Source organism: Oncorhynchus tshawytscha, linkage group LG02 (assembly GCF_018296145.1).
Source record: "Oncorhynchus tshawytscha isolate Ot180627B linkage group LG02, Otsh_v2.0, whole genome shotgun sequence".
Lineage (NCBI taxonomy): Eukaryota > Metazoa > Chordata > Actinopteri > Salmoniformes > Salmonidae > Oncorhynchus > Oncorhynchus tshawytscha.
The window spans coordinates 9,850,216-9,868,478 of NC_056430.1; the positions used below are offsets into that span (position 1 = coordinate 9,850,216).

The window sequence follows — 18,263 nt, forward strand, 5'->3', positions numbered from 1 at the left end:
AAAAAATGTAATACTGACACGAGGTATAAGTGAATATACCAGTGAATAATGAATAACAATAAGGAGTAAAAAATAACGTCTATATACAGGCAGTAGTTGTACCGAGTCGATGTGCAAGGGAACGAGGTCATTGAGGTAGATATGTAGGTAGGTACTTGTAGTATTTATAGAAATGCAGTATTATGTGATTTTATCAAATGTTTATTTATTTTTTACCAAACTAGTTTATCTATTTATTTATTTTTTACCAAACTGGTTTATTTATTACAAAACTAGATATTTATTTATTACCAAAATAGTTTATTTATGTATTACCAAAATAGTTTATTTATTTATTACCAAAATAGTTTATTTATTTATTACCACTGTCACGCCCTGACCTGAGATATCTCTGTTTTCTTTATATTTTAGTTAGGTCAGGGTGTGACCGCTAGTTTTTGAATTGTCTAGTTTTTTTTTGTATGTCTAGGGTTTTGTAGGTCTAGGTGATTTGTATGTCTATGGTGGCCTGATATGGTTCCCAATCAAAGGCAGCGGTTTATCGTTGTCTCTGATTGGGGATCATATTTAGGTAGCCATTTCCCTTTGGTGTTTGTGGGATCTTGTCTATGTGTAGTTGCCTGTCAGCACTCGTTTGTATGGCTTCACAGTTTGTTATTTTGTGGTTCATTCTTTAATTAAATAAGAATGTACCCATACCACGCTGCGCCTTGGTCATTATGACGATCGTGACAACCACATTGGTTTATTTATTACCTAACTAGTTTATTTATTACCAACTAGTTTATTTATTACCGACTAGTTTATTTATTATCAATCAAGTTTATTTATTACCAAACTATTAGCAAATCAGTTTGGGTGGTCTAAGTCACTGCATCTCAGTGCAAGAAGCGTCATTACAGTACCTGGTTCGAATCCAGGCTGCGTCACATTTGGCCGCGATTGGGAGTCCCATAGGGTGGTGCACAATTGGCCCAACGCCGTCCGGGTTTTGCCAGGGTAGGCCATCATTGTCAAGAAGAATGTGTTCTTAACTGACTTGCCCAGTTAAATAAAGGTTCAATAAAATATAGAATACATTTATTTATTTATTACCAAACTAGTTTGGTCTCAGGTGAGTGTAATGTATTATTTACCCTAGTGCTGCTCTCTCTCTCTCTCTGTCTCTATCTCTCTCTGTCTGTCTCTCTCTGTCTCTCTCTCTGTCTGTCTCTCTCTCTCTGTCTCTATCTCTCTGTCTGTCTCTCTCTCTGTCTCTCTGTCTCTATCTGTCTGTCTGTCTCTCTTTCTCTGTCTCTCTCTCTCTCTCTCTGTCTCTATCTCTCTCTCTCTCTGTCTGTCTGTCTCTCTCTCTGTCTCTCTCTCTCTCTGTCTGTCTGTCTGTCTGTCTGTCTGTCTGTCTGTCTGTCTGTCTGTCTGTCTGTCTGTCTGTCTGTCTGTCTGTCTATCTGTCTGTCTGATCTCTGTCTGTCTGTCTGTCTGTCTCTGTCTCTCTGTCTGTCTGTCTCTCTGTCTGTCTGTCTCTCTGTCTGTCTGTCTCTCTGTCTGTCTCTGTCTCTCTGTCTGTCTGTCTGTCTCTCTCTCTCTCTGTCTCTCTCTATGTCTGTCTGTCTCTCTCTCTCGCTCTGTCTCTCTGTCTCTGTGTGTGTGTGCATGTGTGTCAGTGGGCAGTCAAGAAGAACCACAAACAGAAGAGGATGTGGCTTCAACAGAAAACAGTGAGAGAGCGAGAGCGAGGGAAAGAGAGAGAGCTATGCAGAAACACAGAGTGAAAGAGAGAGAAATGGAAAACAAAGAAAACGACAGAAAGAGAGAGAGAATAACAGAAACTGAGATAAAGATATATACCGGTCCACCTCAACATGTAGTCAGAGAGGCCTAAGGACTGGGCTTGTAGAAAACATTTACATGCACCAGTGACTCCCTCTAGTGACCTGACTGGTAAATAAGATAATGTAGGCTATAGGAGGCCATCTGTTGCACTGAAATAGATTGAAAAGTAAAGCCGTGATGGAAAATCATCTTTCCATGAAAGCTGTAGTGATGAGGCTATACGATGCAGCTTTGTCCCCATGTTATGTAACCATAGTCATTCTACTAATGACAGCTGGGGCTGAGTGGCACATGCGACCTGTAGACTATAATATACTGTATAACACACACACACACCCTAACCTGACATTTCCCCATCAAACTGTGTCCAACCTCATGTAACATGTTATTGACCTTATACAGTATAACCTCCTCTCTCTCCCCACCAGGTGTCTCCCCAGTCCTACATTTCCCAGCAGTCTCTCCTGGAGTCTACTCTATACTCCTCCATCCACCAGGTGAAGAGGCGGAGCCAAGTGGAGCCCCCCAGCCCCGCCCCCGGCCAGCGACCCATGCAGGTCATTATATTTGATTCATTTTGATTCATTTTGATTCAGTTTGATTCTGATGAAGGCCGTTGACGATGGAAATGTCATGTTTTCCTAACTTAAAATAGCTAATACTTTCACACAATAAAAATACACATAGCAAAGATGCCGTTCATGCATAAAGCTATTGAGGAAGACACAGAAAAGACACAAAAAAGACACAAAAAAGACACAAAAAAGTCCAACACATATTTCCATTGTACCCCTGATAGGTGCTGGACCTATGGGAGCAGTATTCGGACCCCTCCACGGGGCGATGTTTCTATGTCAACACCGTTACCAAGGAGAGGTCCTGGAAACCCCCCCGCAGAGCCCGTGAATGGGTAACAGACATACAGTGCCTTGCAAAAGTATTCACCCCCCCTTGGCGTTTTTCCTATTTTGTTGCGTTACAACCTGTAATTTAAACGAACAGAAATGTGGTGGGTGCATATGTATTCACCCCCTTTGCTATGAAGCCCCTAAATAAGTTCTGGTGCAACCAATTACCTTCAGAAGTCACATAATTAGTTAACTAAAGTCCACCTGTGTGCAATCTAAGTGTCACATGATCTATCACATGATCTCAGTATATATATATATATATATATATATATATATACCTGTTCTGAAAGGCTCCAGAGTCTGCAACACCACTAAGCAAGGGGCACCACCAAGAAAGCGGCACCATGAAGACCAACGAGCTCTCCAAACAGGTCAGGGAGAAAGTTGTGGAGAAGTACAGATCAGGGTTGGGATATAAAAAAGAATATGGCACCACAACAAACCTGCCAAGAGAGGGCTGCCCACCAACACCCTCCAGGCAAGGAGGGCATTAATCAGAGAGGCAACAAAGAGACCAAAGATAACCCTGAAGGAGCTGCAAAACTCCACAGCAGCGATTGGAGTATCTGTCCATTGGACCACTTTAAATTGTACACTCCACAGATCTGGGCTTTACGGAAGAGTGTCCAGAAAAAAGCCATTGCTTAAAGAAAAGAATAAGCAAACACGTTTGGTGTTCACCAAAAGGCATGTGGGAGACACTGCAAACATATGGAAGTAGGTACTCTGGTCAGATGAGACTCAAATTGAGCTTTTTGGCCATCAAGGAAAATGCTATGTCTGGTGCAAACCCAACACCTCTCGTCACCCCGCACCATGCTGTGGGGATGTTTTTATTTGTCAGGGACTGGGCAACTGGTCAGAATTGAAGGAATGATGGATGGAGCTAAATACAGGGAAATTCTTGAGGGAAACCTGTTTCAGTCTTAGATTTGAGACTGGGACGGAGGTTCACCTTCCAGCAGGGCGGCAGGGTAGCCTAGTGGTTAGATTGTTGGACTAGTAACCGGAAGGTTGCAAGTTCAAACCCACGAGCTGACAAGGTACAAATGAACAGGCAGTTAACACACTGTTCCTAGGCCGTCATTGAAAATAAGAATTTGTTGTTAACTGACTTGCCCAGTTAAATAAAGGTTAAAAAAAAGAAAAAAAAGATAAAAAAATGACCCTAAACATACTGCTTAAGCAACACTGGAGTGGTTTAAGGGGAAACATTTAACTGTCTTGGAATGGCCTAGTCAAAGCCCAGACTTCAATCCCATTGAGAATCTGTGGTATGACTTAAAGATTGCTCTACACTAGTGGAACCCATCCAACTTAAAGGAGCTGGAGCAGTTTTGCCTTGAAGAATGGGCAAAAATCTCAGGCTTATAGAGACTTGCAGCTGCAAATGGTGGCTCTACAAAGTCTTGACTTTGTGAAAACTGGTGAAAACTTGAGCGTGCATAACTACTCTGTTTTTTTTGTCTTATTTCACCCCACAAAATGTTTTGCATCTTCAAAGTGGTAGGTATGTTGTGTAAATCAAATGATACAACCCCCCAAAAAAAGAAATCAGTTTTAATTCCAGGTTGTAAGGAAACAAAATAGGAAAAATGCCAAGGGGGTGAATACTTTCACAAGCCATTGTAACAGGGATATAGAGATCACTATGTTAATTTACAGACATACAGAACACAGGGTCCTATGTTAATTTACAGAACACAGGGTCCTATGTTAATTTACAGAACACAGGGTCCTATGTTAATTTACAGAACTCAGGGTCCTATGTTAATTTACAGAACACAGGGTCCTATGTTAATTTACAGAACACAGGGTCCTATGTTAATTTACAGAACACAGGGTCCTATGTTAATTTACAGAACACAGGGTCCTAAATTAATTTACAGAACACAGGGTCCTAAATTAATTTACAGAACACAGGGTCCTATGTTAATTTACAGAACACAGGGTCCTATGTTAATTTACAGAACTCAGGGTCCTATGTTAATTTACAGAACTCAGGGTCCTATGTTAATTTACAGAACTCAGGGTCCTATGTTAATTTACAGAACACAGGGTCCTATGTTAATTTACAGAACACAGGGTCCTATGTTAATTTACAGAACACAGGGTCCTATGTTAATTTACAGAACACAGGGTCCTATGTTAATTTACAGAACTCAGGGTCCTATGTTAATTTACAGAACTCAGGGTCCTATGTTAATTTACAGATATACAGATCACAGGGTCTTATGTTAAATTCAACAGTACAACTATTGTCGGGGACAGTAGACTCTTTTTATCAACACTTTTTTAAAATGTTGCCAGCAATGAGAAATAGCCAATCAGATGTGCTTTCAAACTAACACCCACACTCTCTTCCTCGCTATAGGCTCGTCCCCTGCAACCACAGACAATCCCCAGGGACGCCAACCACCTGTCTCTCCCAATCCCAGGCACAGAGAATGGCAACATGAACAGGGTAGGTCCACCTACAGCCCCCCCAGGACTTAATGAAGAGTTGTAATGTGATTGTGCCGCTAATGTTGTCAACCTCGTGACCATAAACTAATAAAACAGGTGAGATGTAGCCTACACACCAAATAATCTATTCAGGTATTTGCTTCCTTACCTCATGAATAGTCTGTGGACTCCTCTTAATCTCTCCTGTTCCTCCTCTTAATCTCTCCTGTTCCTCCTCTTAATCTCTCCTGTTACTCCTCTTAATCTCTCCTGTTCCTCCTCTTAATCTCTCCTGTTCCTCCTCTTAATCTCTCCTGTTCCTCCTCTTAATCTCTCCTGTTACTCCTCTTAATCTCTCCTGTTCCTCCTCTTAATCTCTCCTGTTACTCCTCTTAATCTCTCCTGTTACTCCTCTTAATCTCTCCTGTTCCTCCTCTTAATCTCTCCTGTTCCTCCTCTTAATCTCTCCTGTTACTCCTCTTAATCTCTCCTGTTCCTCCTCTTAATCTCTCCTGTTCCTCCTCTTAATCTCTCCTGTTACTCCTCTTAATCTCTCCTGTTCCTCCTCTTAATCTCTCCTGTTCATCCTCTTAATCTCTCCTGTTACTCCTCTTAATCTCTCCTGTTACTCCTCTTAATCTCTCCTGTTACTCCTCTTAATCTCTCCTGTTCCTCCTCTAAATCTCTCCTGTTCCTAGGCCGTCATTGAAAATAAGAATTTGTTCTTAACTGACTTGTCTAGTAAAAAAGTTGTATTTTTTATTTTTAAGAAGATAATAATAATAATAATAATAATAAAAAGTTGATGCGTGTTTATTTAACGTAGACAGGGACAGTTACCCAGACACTGAACCAGAGCTTTATGGACACCAAGACTTCACAAGTTGGCACGGTAACACTTTGGCACGGCCCAGAAACGAGCCCTGACACGCTAGGGCTTGTGGAGATCTGATAGTGTTGGATAGTTCAAATTCTACCTACTTTATCAGAGGGCAAGCTGGAGCTAAATCCGTACCCCATTCTACATTGTGCCAGGCGAATAGGAACTGAGGGTCGTACAGTGTAACAACGAGCAATTACAACAGCTACTTACAGGAATAACCACACAGTGTTGTAAAGTGGAGATTGTGTCTGGGCTTCATGCAACTTCCACCCCGACTGATCTATAGTGCTAGTGTCACCATCGTAACTACGAAAATAAGATAATACGAGTCTGTAGATAATGATTACTGTTGTCCTTGTTGTTACTGTTAGTGCTGTTATATTGTTGATATGATAATATCTCTGGGTACGTCCCAAACAGCTCCCCGTTCCCTATATAGTGCACTATTTTAGACCCTATTCCCTACATAGTGCACTACTTTAGACCCTATTCCCTACATAGTGCACTACTTTAGACCATATTCCCTATATAGTGCACTACTTTAGACCAGAGCCCTATGCCCCCTATTCCCTATATAGTGCTCTAATTTTGACCAGAGCCTAGAGTGCCATTTGGGATGCCGCCTCTCATTCTAGGTTTCCTTCACATGGTTTCCTTCACATGGCTTCCTTCACATGGCTTCCTTCACAGGGCTTCCTTCACATGGCTTCCTTCACATAGCTTCCTTCACATGGCTTCCTTCACAGGGCTTCCTTCACATGGCTTCCTTCACATAGCTTCCTTCACATGGCTTCCTTCACAGGGCTTCCTTCACATGACTTCCTTCACATAGCTTCCTTCACATGGCTTCCTTCACAGGGCTTCCTTCACATGGCTTCCTTCATAGGGCTTCCTTCACATGGCTTCCTTCACAGGGCTTCCTTCACATGGCTTCCTTCATAGGGCTTCCTTCACATAGCTTCCTTCACATGGCTTCCTTCATAGGGCTTCCTTCACAGGGCTTCCTTCACATGGCTTCCTTCACAGGGCTTCCTTCACATGGCTTCCTTCACAGGGCTTCCTTCACATGGCTTCCTTCACAGGGCTTCCTTCACATGCCTTCCTTCACATGGCTTCCTGGTTGTGCCAAGTGAGAGTGATGGTACATGCTGATAGTGTTAGTGTAAGGTTGCATATAGAAAGAGGAAGTTTATGCCGCGAGAGAGCGAGAGAGAAGGAGAGACACAAGTGGATTTGGGGTTGTGGTTCCTCAGATGAAAAGGTGTGTGTGTGTGTCAGGAAGGTGCACTACAGCAGACAGTGGCGTGGACTGACTCTCCTATCGACTACCAAGGAAACATCCGTTTAATAGTTTAGCTTTGTTTTGATCTGGACTCTGAAACGGGTGTTATAAAGGCTACTGATGAACAGAGTGGCTGTAAGTTCAGTTTTTCTTCTTGTGTGGGTGTGTGAGAGAGGGAGTGTAAGACAGAACTAGCTACTGTATATTTCTCAGTTAGCTTAAACACTCTTGTAGAAAAAGGTCCTATCTAGAACCTAAAAATGTTTCTTTTTTGGGTTGTTCCCAAAGGGTAACCCTGTGAGAATATGTAGCAGATAAAAACACAACGCAGAGACAGAGGACGAGAGGTTAAAAGGACGAGAAGTCGATAGAGTAACGATTAAGGGTAATAGTGTCTCTGTAAAAGGGAATGATTGATTAATGGTTCAGACATTCTGAAATAGGATACTTGTTATTTGTCCATTGGCTAGTTTTATTGCAAGGAATTCTAATTGGTCAACCACAGGCTAAGGGCTGGGTTATAAAACGACACGCTGTCCCTTTGTACTGTGGAGAGAATGACTGGAGAGATCCACAGGAGTGAATCACTGAGAGAGCATCACTGAGAGAGCATCACTGAGAGAGCATCGCTGAAGGGAAGAATGACCATCTAACTCCCTGCATGATTTGTCCTCTTCAAAGAAACCTATTTTCCTCCCCCTGATTTGCTTTGGGGTCTGTTATTAGAGAATAACATCAATCTCCAACAACCCTTTGAAGAACACTTTTTTTTTGTTCCAGGTAGAACCCTTTTTGGTTCCGTGTAGAACCCTTTCCATAGAGGATTCAACATCAAAGGGGTTCTAGCTGGAACCAAAAAAGGGTTCTCCTATGTTGACAACCGAAGAACCCTTTTTTCCTCTGAGTGTAGTCTCACGTTGGAGGTTGCATCTTCACAGTTTATAGATAACAGACTAGTATGACTGACTGTACGGTACGTCTATGTGTACCAGTTTGTTACAACAATATACACTTCAAGTTATAGATTTCAGCTGTGATAAAGCTATCTGTGCTTTTCACTATGGGGGGGGATCAGCTAATGTGGATCCTAATAAATACTAATATTAGCTGACATGTTTGGAAAGAAAATCTATGAATGCCTCGTAGTGTTACGTAATGTGTTGGGTCATTCTAGGCCAGTGTTTGCTGTAATTAGCCTTTGTAGTGAAGCGAAAGACAAAATGAACTGTAAGGAAATAAAGAATTCTTCCTCTTCTTGTTATCTATGTTCCAGATCTCTTCAGACTTCCTGTACGGTGGGCAGATTGCTGACAGTGGCCGGGAGTTGGGTCAGGTGACATTAGAATGGAATGTAGAGATGAATGGGAATGTGTACAGGGGAAATAACTTCCTTGTGACAAAACAAGGAACTAAAAGTTTTTAACAATACAACAACAGAACAATAATATCTACGTAAACACATTTCTCCAATGGTGCTATCAGAATCAATCCTCTAATAACGGCTGAAATGGAGCTAATGGAATGTATTTAAAAAAAAAAATGGTTGATATAATTTCACCCACTTCATTCCACCCATTATTATGAGCCGTCCTCCCCTCAGAAGCCTCCATTGACACACACAGAGTAGCTGACTTGCCCCCCTCCACCCCCGCTCCTCTCTGTGCTTCCTGCCTTGTAGAGCATGCAGAGAGCAGTTTCCTCCAACACCATCAGCACCACAGCTTTCAGAACAGGAGAGTCTCAGGGGGTTGTCCAGCGACGTCACTCTGCCCTACTGCATCATGGGACGGAGCAGCTCAGCCACTCACAAACCATAATACTGCCCAAGAACGGCAAGGTACACACACGCACGCACACACACGTTAGCAGAATGACACAGACCTATTATTGTCCAAATCTAATCTCGGTTACCCAGAAGTAAAATTCTCTTGTGAAAGTTAGTAAATTCCTGTTTTCACATCTTTATCATGGCCCACATTTTTGTTTTTGTTTTCATGAATGTTTAGAGTCAATTTTGACATTGTGGCTGCGCATCTGATAATATTCTGCCTCTCCCTCCTGTGGGAGGCAACCTTTGGATCCTACTGAAAAACACAAAACAATCAATATATTTCAAAATGTCAGTACATGTAAAAATGTGAACATACATGTACTGTAATATGTAGTTCAATTATCATTGAATGATGCACATCTCACCTGTAGTTTTGCCAGATAATTTGTACTGTTGATGAAACTGTTGAAACCTGCAGATTTGGTAGCAGCCTTAAACCGGCCTCTCTCAAAGAGGGACCATGGTTTACAACATGGTCAATAATTGTGGCCCTCATCTCATCAGAGACCCCCGCTCTTGTTCTTCCTCTCCTTTGTCCTCCACACATTCTCTCCCTCTCCCTGCCTCTCTTCTCTCCCTCTCCCTGCCTCTCTTCTCTCCCTCTCCCTGCCTCTCTTCTCTCCCTCTCCCTGCCTCTCTTCTCTCCCTCTCCCTGCCTCTCTTCTCTCCCTCTCCCTCTCCCTCTCCTCCCTCTTCTCTCCCTCTCCCTGCCTCTCTTCTCTCCCTCTCCCTGCCTCTCTTCTCTCCCTCTCCCTGCCTCTCTTCTCTCCCTCTCCCTGCCTCTCTTCTCTCCCTCTCCCTGCCTCTCTTCTCTCCCTCTCCCTGCCTCTCTTCTCTCCCTCTCCCTGCCTCTCTTCTCTCCCTCTCCCTGCCTCTCTTCTCTCCCTCTCCCTGCCTCTCTTCTCTCCCTCTCCCTGCCTCTCTTCTCTCCCTCTCCCTGCCTCTCTTCTCTCCCTCTCCCTGCCTCTCTTCTCTCCCTCTCCCTGCCTCTCTTCTCTCCCTCTCTGCCTGCCTCTCTTCTCTCCCCACCAACCTGTCTCCCTCTCCCTGCCTCTCTTCTTTCCCCACCAACCATTCTCCCTCTCCCTGCCTCTCTTCTCTCCCCACCAACCTGTCTCCCTCTCCCTGCCACTCTTCTCTCCCCACCAACCTGTCTCCCTCTCCCTGCCTCTCTTCTCTCCCCACCAACCTGTCTCCCTCTCCCTCTCCCTGCCTCTCTTCTTTCCCCACCAACCTGTCTCCCTCTCCCTGCCTCTCTTCTCTCCCCACCAACCTGTCTCCCTCTCCCTGCCTCTCTTCTCTCCCCACCAACCTGTCTCCCTCTCCCTGCCACTCTTCTCTCCCCACCAACCTGTCTCCTTCTCCCTGCCACTCTTCTCTCCCCACCAACCTGTCTCCCTCTCCCTGCCTCTCTTCTCTCCCCACCAACCTGTCTCCCTTTCCCTGCCTCTCTTCTCTCCCCACCAACCTGTCTCCCTCTCCCTGCCTCTCTTCTCTCCCCACCAACCTGTCTCCCTCTCCCTGCCTCTCTTCTCTCCCCACCAACCTGTCTCCCTCTCCCTGCCACTCTTCTCTCCCCACCAACCTGTCTCCCTCTCCCTGCCACTCTTCTCTCCCCACCAACCTGTCTCCCTCTCCCTGCCTCTCTTCTCTCCCCACCAACCTGTCTCCCTCTCCCTGCCTCTCTTCTTTCCCCACCAACCTGTCTCCCTCTCCCTGCCTCTCTTCTTTCCCCACCAACCTGTCTCCCTCTCCCTGCCACTCTTCTCTCCCCACCAACCTGTCTCCCTCTCCCTGCCTCTCTTCTCTCCCCACCAACCTGTCTCCCTCTCCCTGCCTCTCTTCTCTCCCCACCAACCTGTCTCCCTCTCCCTGCCACTCTTCTCTCCCCACCAACCTGTCTCCCTCTCCCTGCCACTCTTCTCTCCCCACCAACCTGTCTCCCTCTCCCTGCCTCTCTTCTCTCCCCACCAACCTGTCTCCCTCTCCCTGCCTCTCTTCTTTCCCCACCAACCTGTCTCCCTCTCCCTGCCTCTCTTCTTTCCCCACCAACCTGTCTCCCTCTCCCTGCCACTCTTCTCTCCCCACCAACCTGTCTCCCTCTCCCTGCCTCTCTTCTCTCTCCAACCTGTCTCCCTCTCCCTGCCTCTCTTCTTTCCCCACCAACCTGTCTCCCTCTCCCTGCCACTCTTCTCTCCCCACCAACCTGTCTCCCTCTCCCTGCCTCTCTTCTTTCCCCACCAACCTGTCTCCCTCTCCCTGCCACTCTTCTCTCCCCACCAACCTGTCTCCCTCTCCCTGCCTCTCTTCTCTCCCCACCAACCATTCTCCCTCTCCCTGCCACTCTTCTCTCCCCACCAACCTGTCTCCCTCTCCCTGCCTCTCTTTCTCCCCCACCAACCTGTCTCCCTCTCCCTGCCTCTCTTCTCTCCCCACCAACCTGTCTCCCTCTCCCTGCCTCTCTTCTCTCCCCACCAACCTGTCTCCCTCTCCCTGCCTCTCTTCTTTCCCCACCAACCTGTCTCCCTCTCCCTGCCACTCTTCTCTCCCCACCAACCTGTCTCCCTCTCCCTGACACTCTTCTTTCCCCACCAACCTGTCTCCCTCTCCCTGACACTCTTCTTTCCCCACCAACCTGTCTCCCTCTCCCTGCCTCTCTTCTCTCCCCACCAACCTGTCTCCCTCTCCCTGCCTCTCTTCTCTCCCCACCAACCTGTCTCCCTCTCCCTGCCTCTCTTCTTTCCCCACCAACCTGTCTCCCTCTCCCTGCCTCTCTTCTCTCTCCACCAACCTGTCTCCCTCTCCCTGCCACTCTTCTTTCCCCACCAACCTGTCTCCCTCTCCCTGCCTCTCTTCTCTCCCCACCAACCTGTCTCCCTCTCCCTGCCACTCTTCTTTCCCCACCAACCTGTCTCCCTCTCCCTGCCTCTCTTCTCTCCCCACCAACCTGTCTCCCTCTCCCTGCCACTCTTCTTTCCCCACCAACCTGTCTCCCTCTCCCTGCCACTCTTCTTTCCCCACCAACCTGTCTCCCTCTCCCTGCCTCTCTTCTCTCCCCACCAACCTGTCTCCCTCTCCCTGCCTCTCTTCTCTCCCCACCAACCTGTCTCCCTCTCCCTGCCTCTCTTCTTTCCCCACCAACCTGTCTTCCTTGGTCCAGTGTTTCAGTCTGGTAACTGCAGAAAGGTACAACATTGGCCATCATTCTGTTTTGAATGTGTTTTTAACAGTTTTGGAAACTGCGTTTGCATTTGAAAACGTGCTGCAAATATATAGTTTTACAGGTGATGGAATATGAATGAGAAAATAGTTGATGGATTTCGGAGAATGTGGTCATTGAATGCATTTTGTGTGAAACAATGAAAAATGATTCACAGTTTGGTCCACATACACTTCTGTTTCGCTGACTGTGTGAAGAGTTTTGACCATGTGACTTCAGTTTTGACCATGTGACTTCAGTTTTGACCATGTGACTTCAGTTTTGACCATGTGACTTCAGTTTTGACCATGTGACTTCCGTTTTGACCATGTGACTTCAGTTTTGATCATGTGACTTCAGTTTTACTTCAGTTTTGACCAGGTGACTTCAGTTTTGACCATGTGACTTCGGGTTTTGACCATGTGACTTCAGTTTTGACCATGTGACTTCAGTTTTGACCATGTGACTTCAGTTTTGACCATGTGACTTCAGTTTTGACCAATGCATGTTAGCAATTGAAAAGAACTGTATCAAGTGCCAACCTGTTTATCATCCATATAGGCTTAAAAATCACAGCACCAGTTTTAGCACAGCCTTTGTCCAATTCTGATTTGTCCAAATAATCAATGACAAAAAACAAAAAACAGGAATTACTGCTGCTGGGAATCACATCACATTCTATGTGGACCTTGGCAGATTCTCACCTGTTCACGGGAATCTGTCCATGAGAATCTATCCTCGAGAATCTGTCCATGAGAATCTGTCCATGAGAATCTATCCTCGAGAATCTGTCCATGAGAATCTATCCTCGAGAATCTGTCCATGAGAATCTGTCCATGAGAATCTATCCTCGAGAATCTGTCCATGAGAATCTATCCACGAGATATTTGTCCAGACCTAACATACATGTGTTGTTCGTAGCTGGGCCAGCAGGGCAGAGACTGTTCCTACCCTGGGACCAGTGTTGTGGTGGTGGAGCCTCCTTCTCCAGCCACCTCTCCTGACAGCAATGACAGCTCCACACCCGTAAGTCTCACATCTCAAATGTCCCCATCTGTCCCTCTGTCTCCGCTGTCTCCCATCTGTCACTCTGTCTCCGCTGTCTCCCATCTGCCACTCTGTCTCCGCTGTCTCCCATCTGTCCCTCTGTCTCCGCTGTCTCCCATCTGTCACTCTGTCTCCGCTGTCTCCCATCTGCCACTCTGTCTCCGCTGTCTCCCATCTGTCACTCTGTCTCCGCTTTCTCCCATCTGTCCCTCTGTTTCCCATCTGTCCCTCTGTCTCCCATCTGTCCCTCTGTCTCCCATCTGTCCCTCTGTCTCCGCTGTCTCCCATCTGTCCCTCTGTCTCCGCTGTCTCCCATCTGTCCCTCTGTCTCCGCTGTCTCCCATCTGTCCCTCTGTCTCCGCTCTTTCCCATCTGTCCTCTGTCTCCTCTGTCTCCTATCTGTCCCTCTGTCTACCATATGTCCCATCTGTCCCTCTGTCTCCCATCTGTCCCTCTGTCTCCCATCTGTCTCCGCTGTCTCCTATCTGTCTCCGCTGTCTCCCATCTGTCCCTCTGTCTCCCATCTGTCCCTCTGTCTCCCATCTGTCCCTCTGTCTCCCATCTGTCTCTGCTGTCTCCTATCTGTCCCTCTGTCTCCCATCTGTCCCTCTGTCTCCCATCTGTCTCCGCTGTCTCCCATCTGTCCCTCTGTCTCCGCTGTCTCCGCTGTCTCCCATCTGTCCCTCTGTCTCCGCTGTCTCCGCTGTCTCCCATCTGTCCCTCTGTCTCCCATCTGTCCCTCTGTCTCCCATCTGTCCCTCTGTCTCCCATCTGTCTCTGCTGTCTCCTATCTGTCCCTCTGTCTCCCATCTGTCCCTCTGTCTCCCATCTGTCTCCGCTGTCTCCCATCTGTCCCTCTGTCTCCGCTGTCTCCGCTGTCTCCCATCTGTCCCTCTGTCTCCGCTGTCTCCCATCTGTCCCTCTGTCTCCCATCTGTCCCTCTGTCTCCCATCTGTCCATCTGTCCCTCTGTCTCCCATCTGTCCCTCTGTCTCCCATCTGTCTCCGCTGTCTCCCATCTGTCCTCTGTCTCCGCTGTCTCCGCTGTCTCCCATCTGTCCCTCTGTCTCCGCTGTCTCCCATCTGTCCCTCTGTCTCCCATCTGTCCCTCTGTCTCCCATCTGTCCATCTGTCCCTCTGTCTCCCATCTGTCCCTCTGTCTCCCATCTGTCCCTCTGTCTCCCATCTGTCCCTCTGTCTGCCATCTGTCTCCCATCTGTCCCTCTGTCTCCGCTGTCTCCTATCTGTAACACCTGTCCCACTGTCCATCCATGGTTCTAGTGACATTTGCAACTCATTCCCTAGGTTGTTGCTGTAAATGTTTAACTTCCTGTGTGGCACCAACGTGGGTCATCAGAGCAGCCAGTGAATTAGCCCTCTGTACCAACAGTTCATCTCCCTTGCTTCCTTCCTCAGGAGCTGGAAAAGGCAGGTCTGCTGAACAAGACTAAGATAGCAGAGGGAGGCCGGAAACTGAGGTAGACTGTCCGCGATATGAAGAAGATACCTCATCTTCTACACCCTGTATCTACTGTAAAGGTGTGGTGGGAACCGTGAACATCACCCTGTGTGTGTGTGTGTGTGTGTGTGTGTGTGTGTGTGTGTGTGTTTAGGAAGAACTGGAATCCGTCGTGGGTGGTTCTGGTCGGGAACAGTCTGGTGTTCTTCAAGGATCCCAAATCCCAGACCCCCTCCAGCTGGGTAAAATAGTCATTGAGTTTAACTATCATAGATGGAGTTTAAATACATTATTTATTTTTTTAACATCTCAAAGACTGCTTTCTTATTGGTCTCCAGAAACCAGGCAACAGTCGTCCGGAGAGCAGTGTAGACCTGAGAGGAGCTGTGGTGCAGTGGACCAATGACCTGTCCAGCAAGAAAAATGTCTTCAAGGTCAGACACACACCAGGAGGGGCCTCAAACCACCGTTGTCTTGTTTCTATATTATTTCATAGACATTTTAAGATACTTTATTTCACCCTGTATTTTAGGGAAGTCAAATGTGTCTATTTTAGTCTCACTGAGAGAGAGAAAGCTGCTCTAGTGGTTTTTCTGTGAAAAAAAACATTCTCACGTCCTCTTGAGAGGAAGTTCAGTATCTGACTGTAGGCCATGTGTTGTAACAGGACTCTATGAGCACCGGGGTTCCAGACAATTCAGTCAATTCAGTCAACTCAATACATGCCTTAAAATTCAATGCATATTTTATATTTCCAGAATTGTTATTTGAATTAATTTCCCGAATGTTATTGTTATTTTATTTATCCTTTATTTAACTAGACAAGTCAGTTAATTTAAGAACAAATACTTATTTTCTATGACAGCCTACCCCGGCCAAACCCGGACGACGCTGGTCCAATTGTGCGCCGCCCTCCCAATCATGACCAGATGTGACACGTAGTCACACATGTAGTGATGCCTCTAGCACTGAGATGCAGTGCCTTAGACCGCTGTGCCACTCGGTAGCCCGAATTGACTGAAGAATTAGTAGGAAGAAGTAGTACAGTACCTGGTGAAGTAGTCTGTGATTTGGGACTAACCTACGGTACTTTGTCTGTTTGTGTGGTAGCTGAGGACGGTGACAGGGAATGAGTTCCTACTGCAGTCAGAGACAGGTTCACTGATCAGAGAGTGGTTCAATACCATCCACAGTGTCATCGATAGACTGGTGAGTTTCACACACTGTGTGTGCGTTCGTGTGTGTTCGTGCGTTCGTGTGTGTGTGCGTTTTTGTATGTATGTGTTTGTGTGCGTGTGTTTGTGTGTCAAATCAAATCAAATCAAATCAAATTTTATTTGTCACATACACATGGTTAGCAGATGTTAATGCGAGTGTAGCAAAATGCTTGTGCTTCTAGTTCCGACAATGCAGTAATAACCAACGAGTAATCTAGCTAACAATTCCAAAAAACTACTGTCTTATACACAGTGTAAGGGGATAAAGAATATGTACATAAGGATATATGAATGAGTGATGGTACAGAGCAGCATAGGCAAGATACAGTAGATGGTATCGAGTACAGTATATACATATGAGATGAGTATGTAAACAAAGTGGCATAGTTAAAGTGGCTAGTGATACATGTATTACATAAGGATGCAGTCGATGATATAGAGTATAGTATATACGTATGCATATGAGATGAATAATGTAGGGTAAGTAACATTATATAAGGTAGCATTGTTTAAAGTGGCTAGTGATATATTTACATTTCCCATCAATTCCCATTATTAAAGTGGCTGGAGTTGAGTCAGTGTGTTGGCAGCAGCCACTCAATGATAGTGGTGGCTGTTTAACAGTCTGATGGCCTTGAGATAGAAGCTGTTTTTCAGTCTCTCGGTCCCAGCTTTGATGCACCTGTACTGACCTCGCCTTCTGGATGACAGCGGGGTGAACAGGCAGTGGCTCGGGTGGTTGATGTCCTTGATGATCTTTATGGCCTTCCTGTAACATCCGGTGGTGTAGGTGTCCTGGAGGGCAGGTAGTTTGCCCCCGGTGATGCGTTGTGCAGACCTCACTACCCTCTGGAGAGCCTTACGGTTGTGGGCGGAGCAGTTGCCGTACCAGGCGGTGATACAGCCCGCCAGGATGCTCTCGATTGTGTATCTGCAGAAGTTTGTGAGTGCTTTTGGTGACAAGCCGAATTTCTTCAGCCTCCTGAGGTTGAAGAGGCGCTGCTGCGCCTTCTTCACAATGCTGTCTGTGTGAGTGGACCAATTCAGTTTGTCTGTGATGTGTATGCCGAGGAACTTAAAACTTGCTACCCTCTCCACTACTGTTCCATCGATGTGGATAGGGGGGTGTTCCCTCTGCTGTTTCCTGAAGTCCACAATCATCTCCTTAGTTTTGTTGACGTTGAGTGTGAGGTTATTTTCCTGACACCACACTCCGAGGGCCCTCACCTCCTCCCTGTAGGCCGTCTCGTCGTTGTTGGTAATCAAGCCTACCACTGTTGTGTCGTCCGCAAACTTGATGATTGAGTTGGAGGTGTGCGTGGCCACGCAGTCGTGGGTGAACAGGGAGTACAGGAGAGGGCTCAGAACGCACCCTTGTGGGGCCCCAGTGTTGAGGATCAGCGGGGTGGAGATGTTGTTGCCTACCCTCACCACCTGGGGGCGGCCCGTCAGGAAGTCCAGTACCCAGTTGCACAGGGCGGGGTCGAGACCCAGGGTCTCGAGCTTGATGACGAGCTTGGAGGGTACTATGGTGTTGAATGCCGAGCTGTAGTCGATGAACAGCATTCTCACATAGGTATTCCTCTTGTCCAGATGGGTTAGGGCAGTGTGCAGTGTGGTTGAGATTGCATCGTCTGTGGACCTATTTGGGCGGTAAGCAAATTGGAGTGGGTCTAGGGTGTCAGGTAGGGTGGAGGTGATATGGTCCTTGACTAGTCTCTCAAAGCACTTCATGATGACGGAAGTGAGTGCTACGGGGCGGTAGTCGTTTAGGTCAGTTACCTTAGCTTTCTTGGGAACAGGAACAATGGTGGCCCTCTTGAAGCATGTGGGAACAACAGACTGGGATAGGGATTGATTGAATATGTCCGTAAACACACCAGCCAGCTGGTCTGCGCATGCTCTGAGGGCGCGGCTGGGGATGCCGTCTGGGCCTGCAGCCTTGCGAGGGTTGACACGTTTCAATGTTTTCCTCACGTCGGCTGCAGTGAAGGAGAGTCCGCATGTTTTCGTTGCAGGCCGTGTCAGTGGCACTGTATTGTCCTCAAAGCGGGCTAAAAAGTTATTTAGTCTGCCTGGGAGCAAGACATCCTGGTCCGTGACTGGGCTGGATTTCTTCTTGTAGTCCGTGATTGACTGTAGACCCTGCCACATGCC

General features: G+C 46.7%; 1 protein-coding gene across 5 annotated transcripts in view; it reads left to right on the top strand.

Moving 5' to 3' along the window:
• Window positions 1–18,263, top strand: part of arhgap9 (Rho GTPase activating protein 9) — a 91,470-nt gene that overhangs the window by 30,181 nt on the left and 43,026 nt on the right. For 4 of the 5 annotated variants that reach the window (XM_042330067.1, XM_042330063.1, XM_042330058.1 and 1 more), the window contains 10 exons: window positions 2,262–2,390; window positions 2,633–2,770; window positions 5,119–5,208; window positions 8,628–8,687; window positions 9,033–9,191; window positions 13,306–13,410; window positions 14,847–14,908; window positions 15,044–15,131; window positions 15,228–15,323; window positions 16,000–16,098. In XM_042330067.1, the coding sequence (XP_042186001.1) occupies window positions 2,262–2,390; window positions 2,633–2,770; window positions 5,119–5,208; window positions 8,628–8,687; window positions 9,033–9,191; window positions 13,306–13,410; window positions 14,847–14,908; window positions 15,044–15,131; window positions 15,228–15,323; window positions 16,000–16,098 (1,026 nt within the window). The remainder of the gene's footprint in view (window positions 1–2,261; window positions 2,391–2,632; window positions 2,771–5,118; window positions 5,209–8,627; window positions 8,688–9,032; window positions 9,192–13,305; window positions 13,411–14,846; window positions 14,909–15,043; window positions 15,132–15,227; window positions 15,324–15,999; window positions 16,099–18,263) is intronic. The other variant, XM_042330060.1, reaches the window with a different exon arrangement.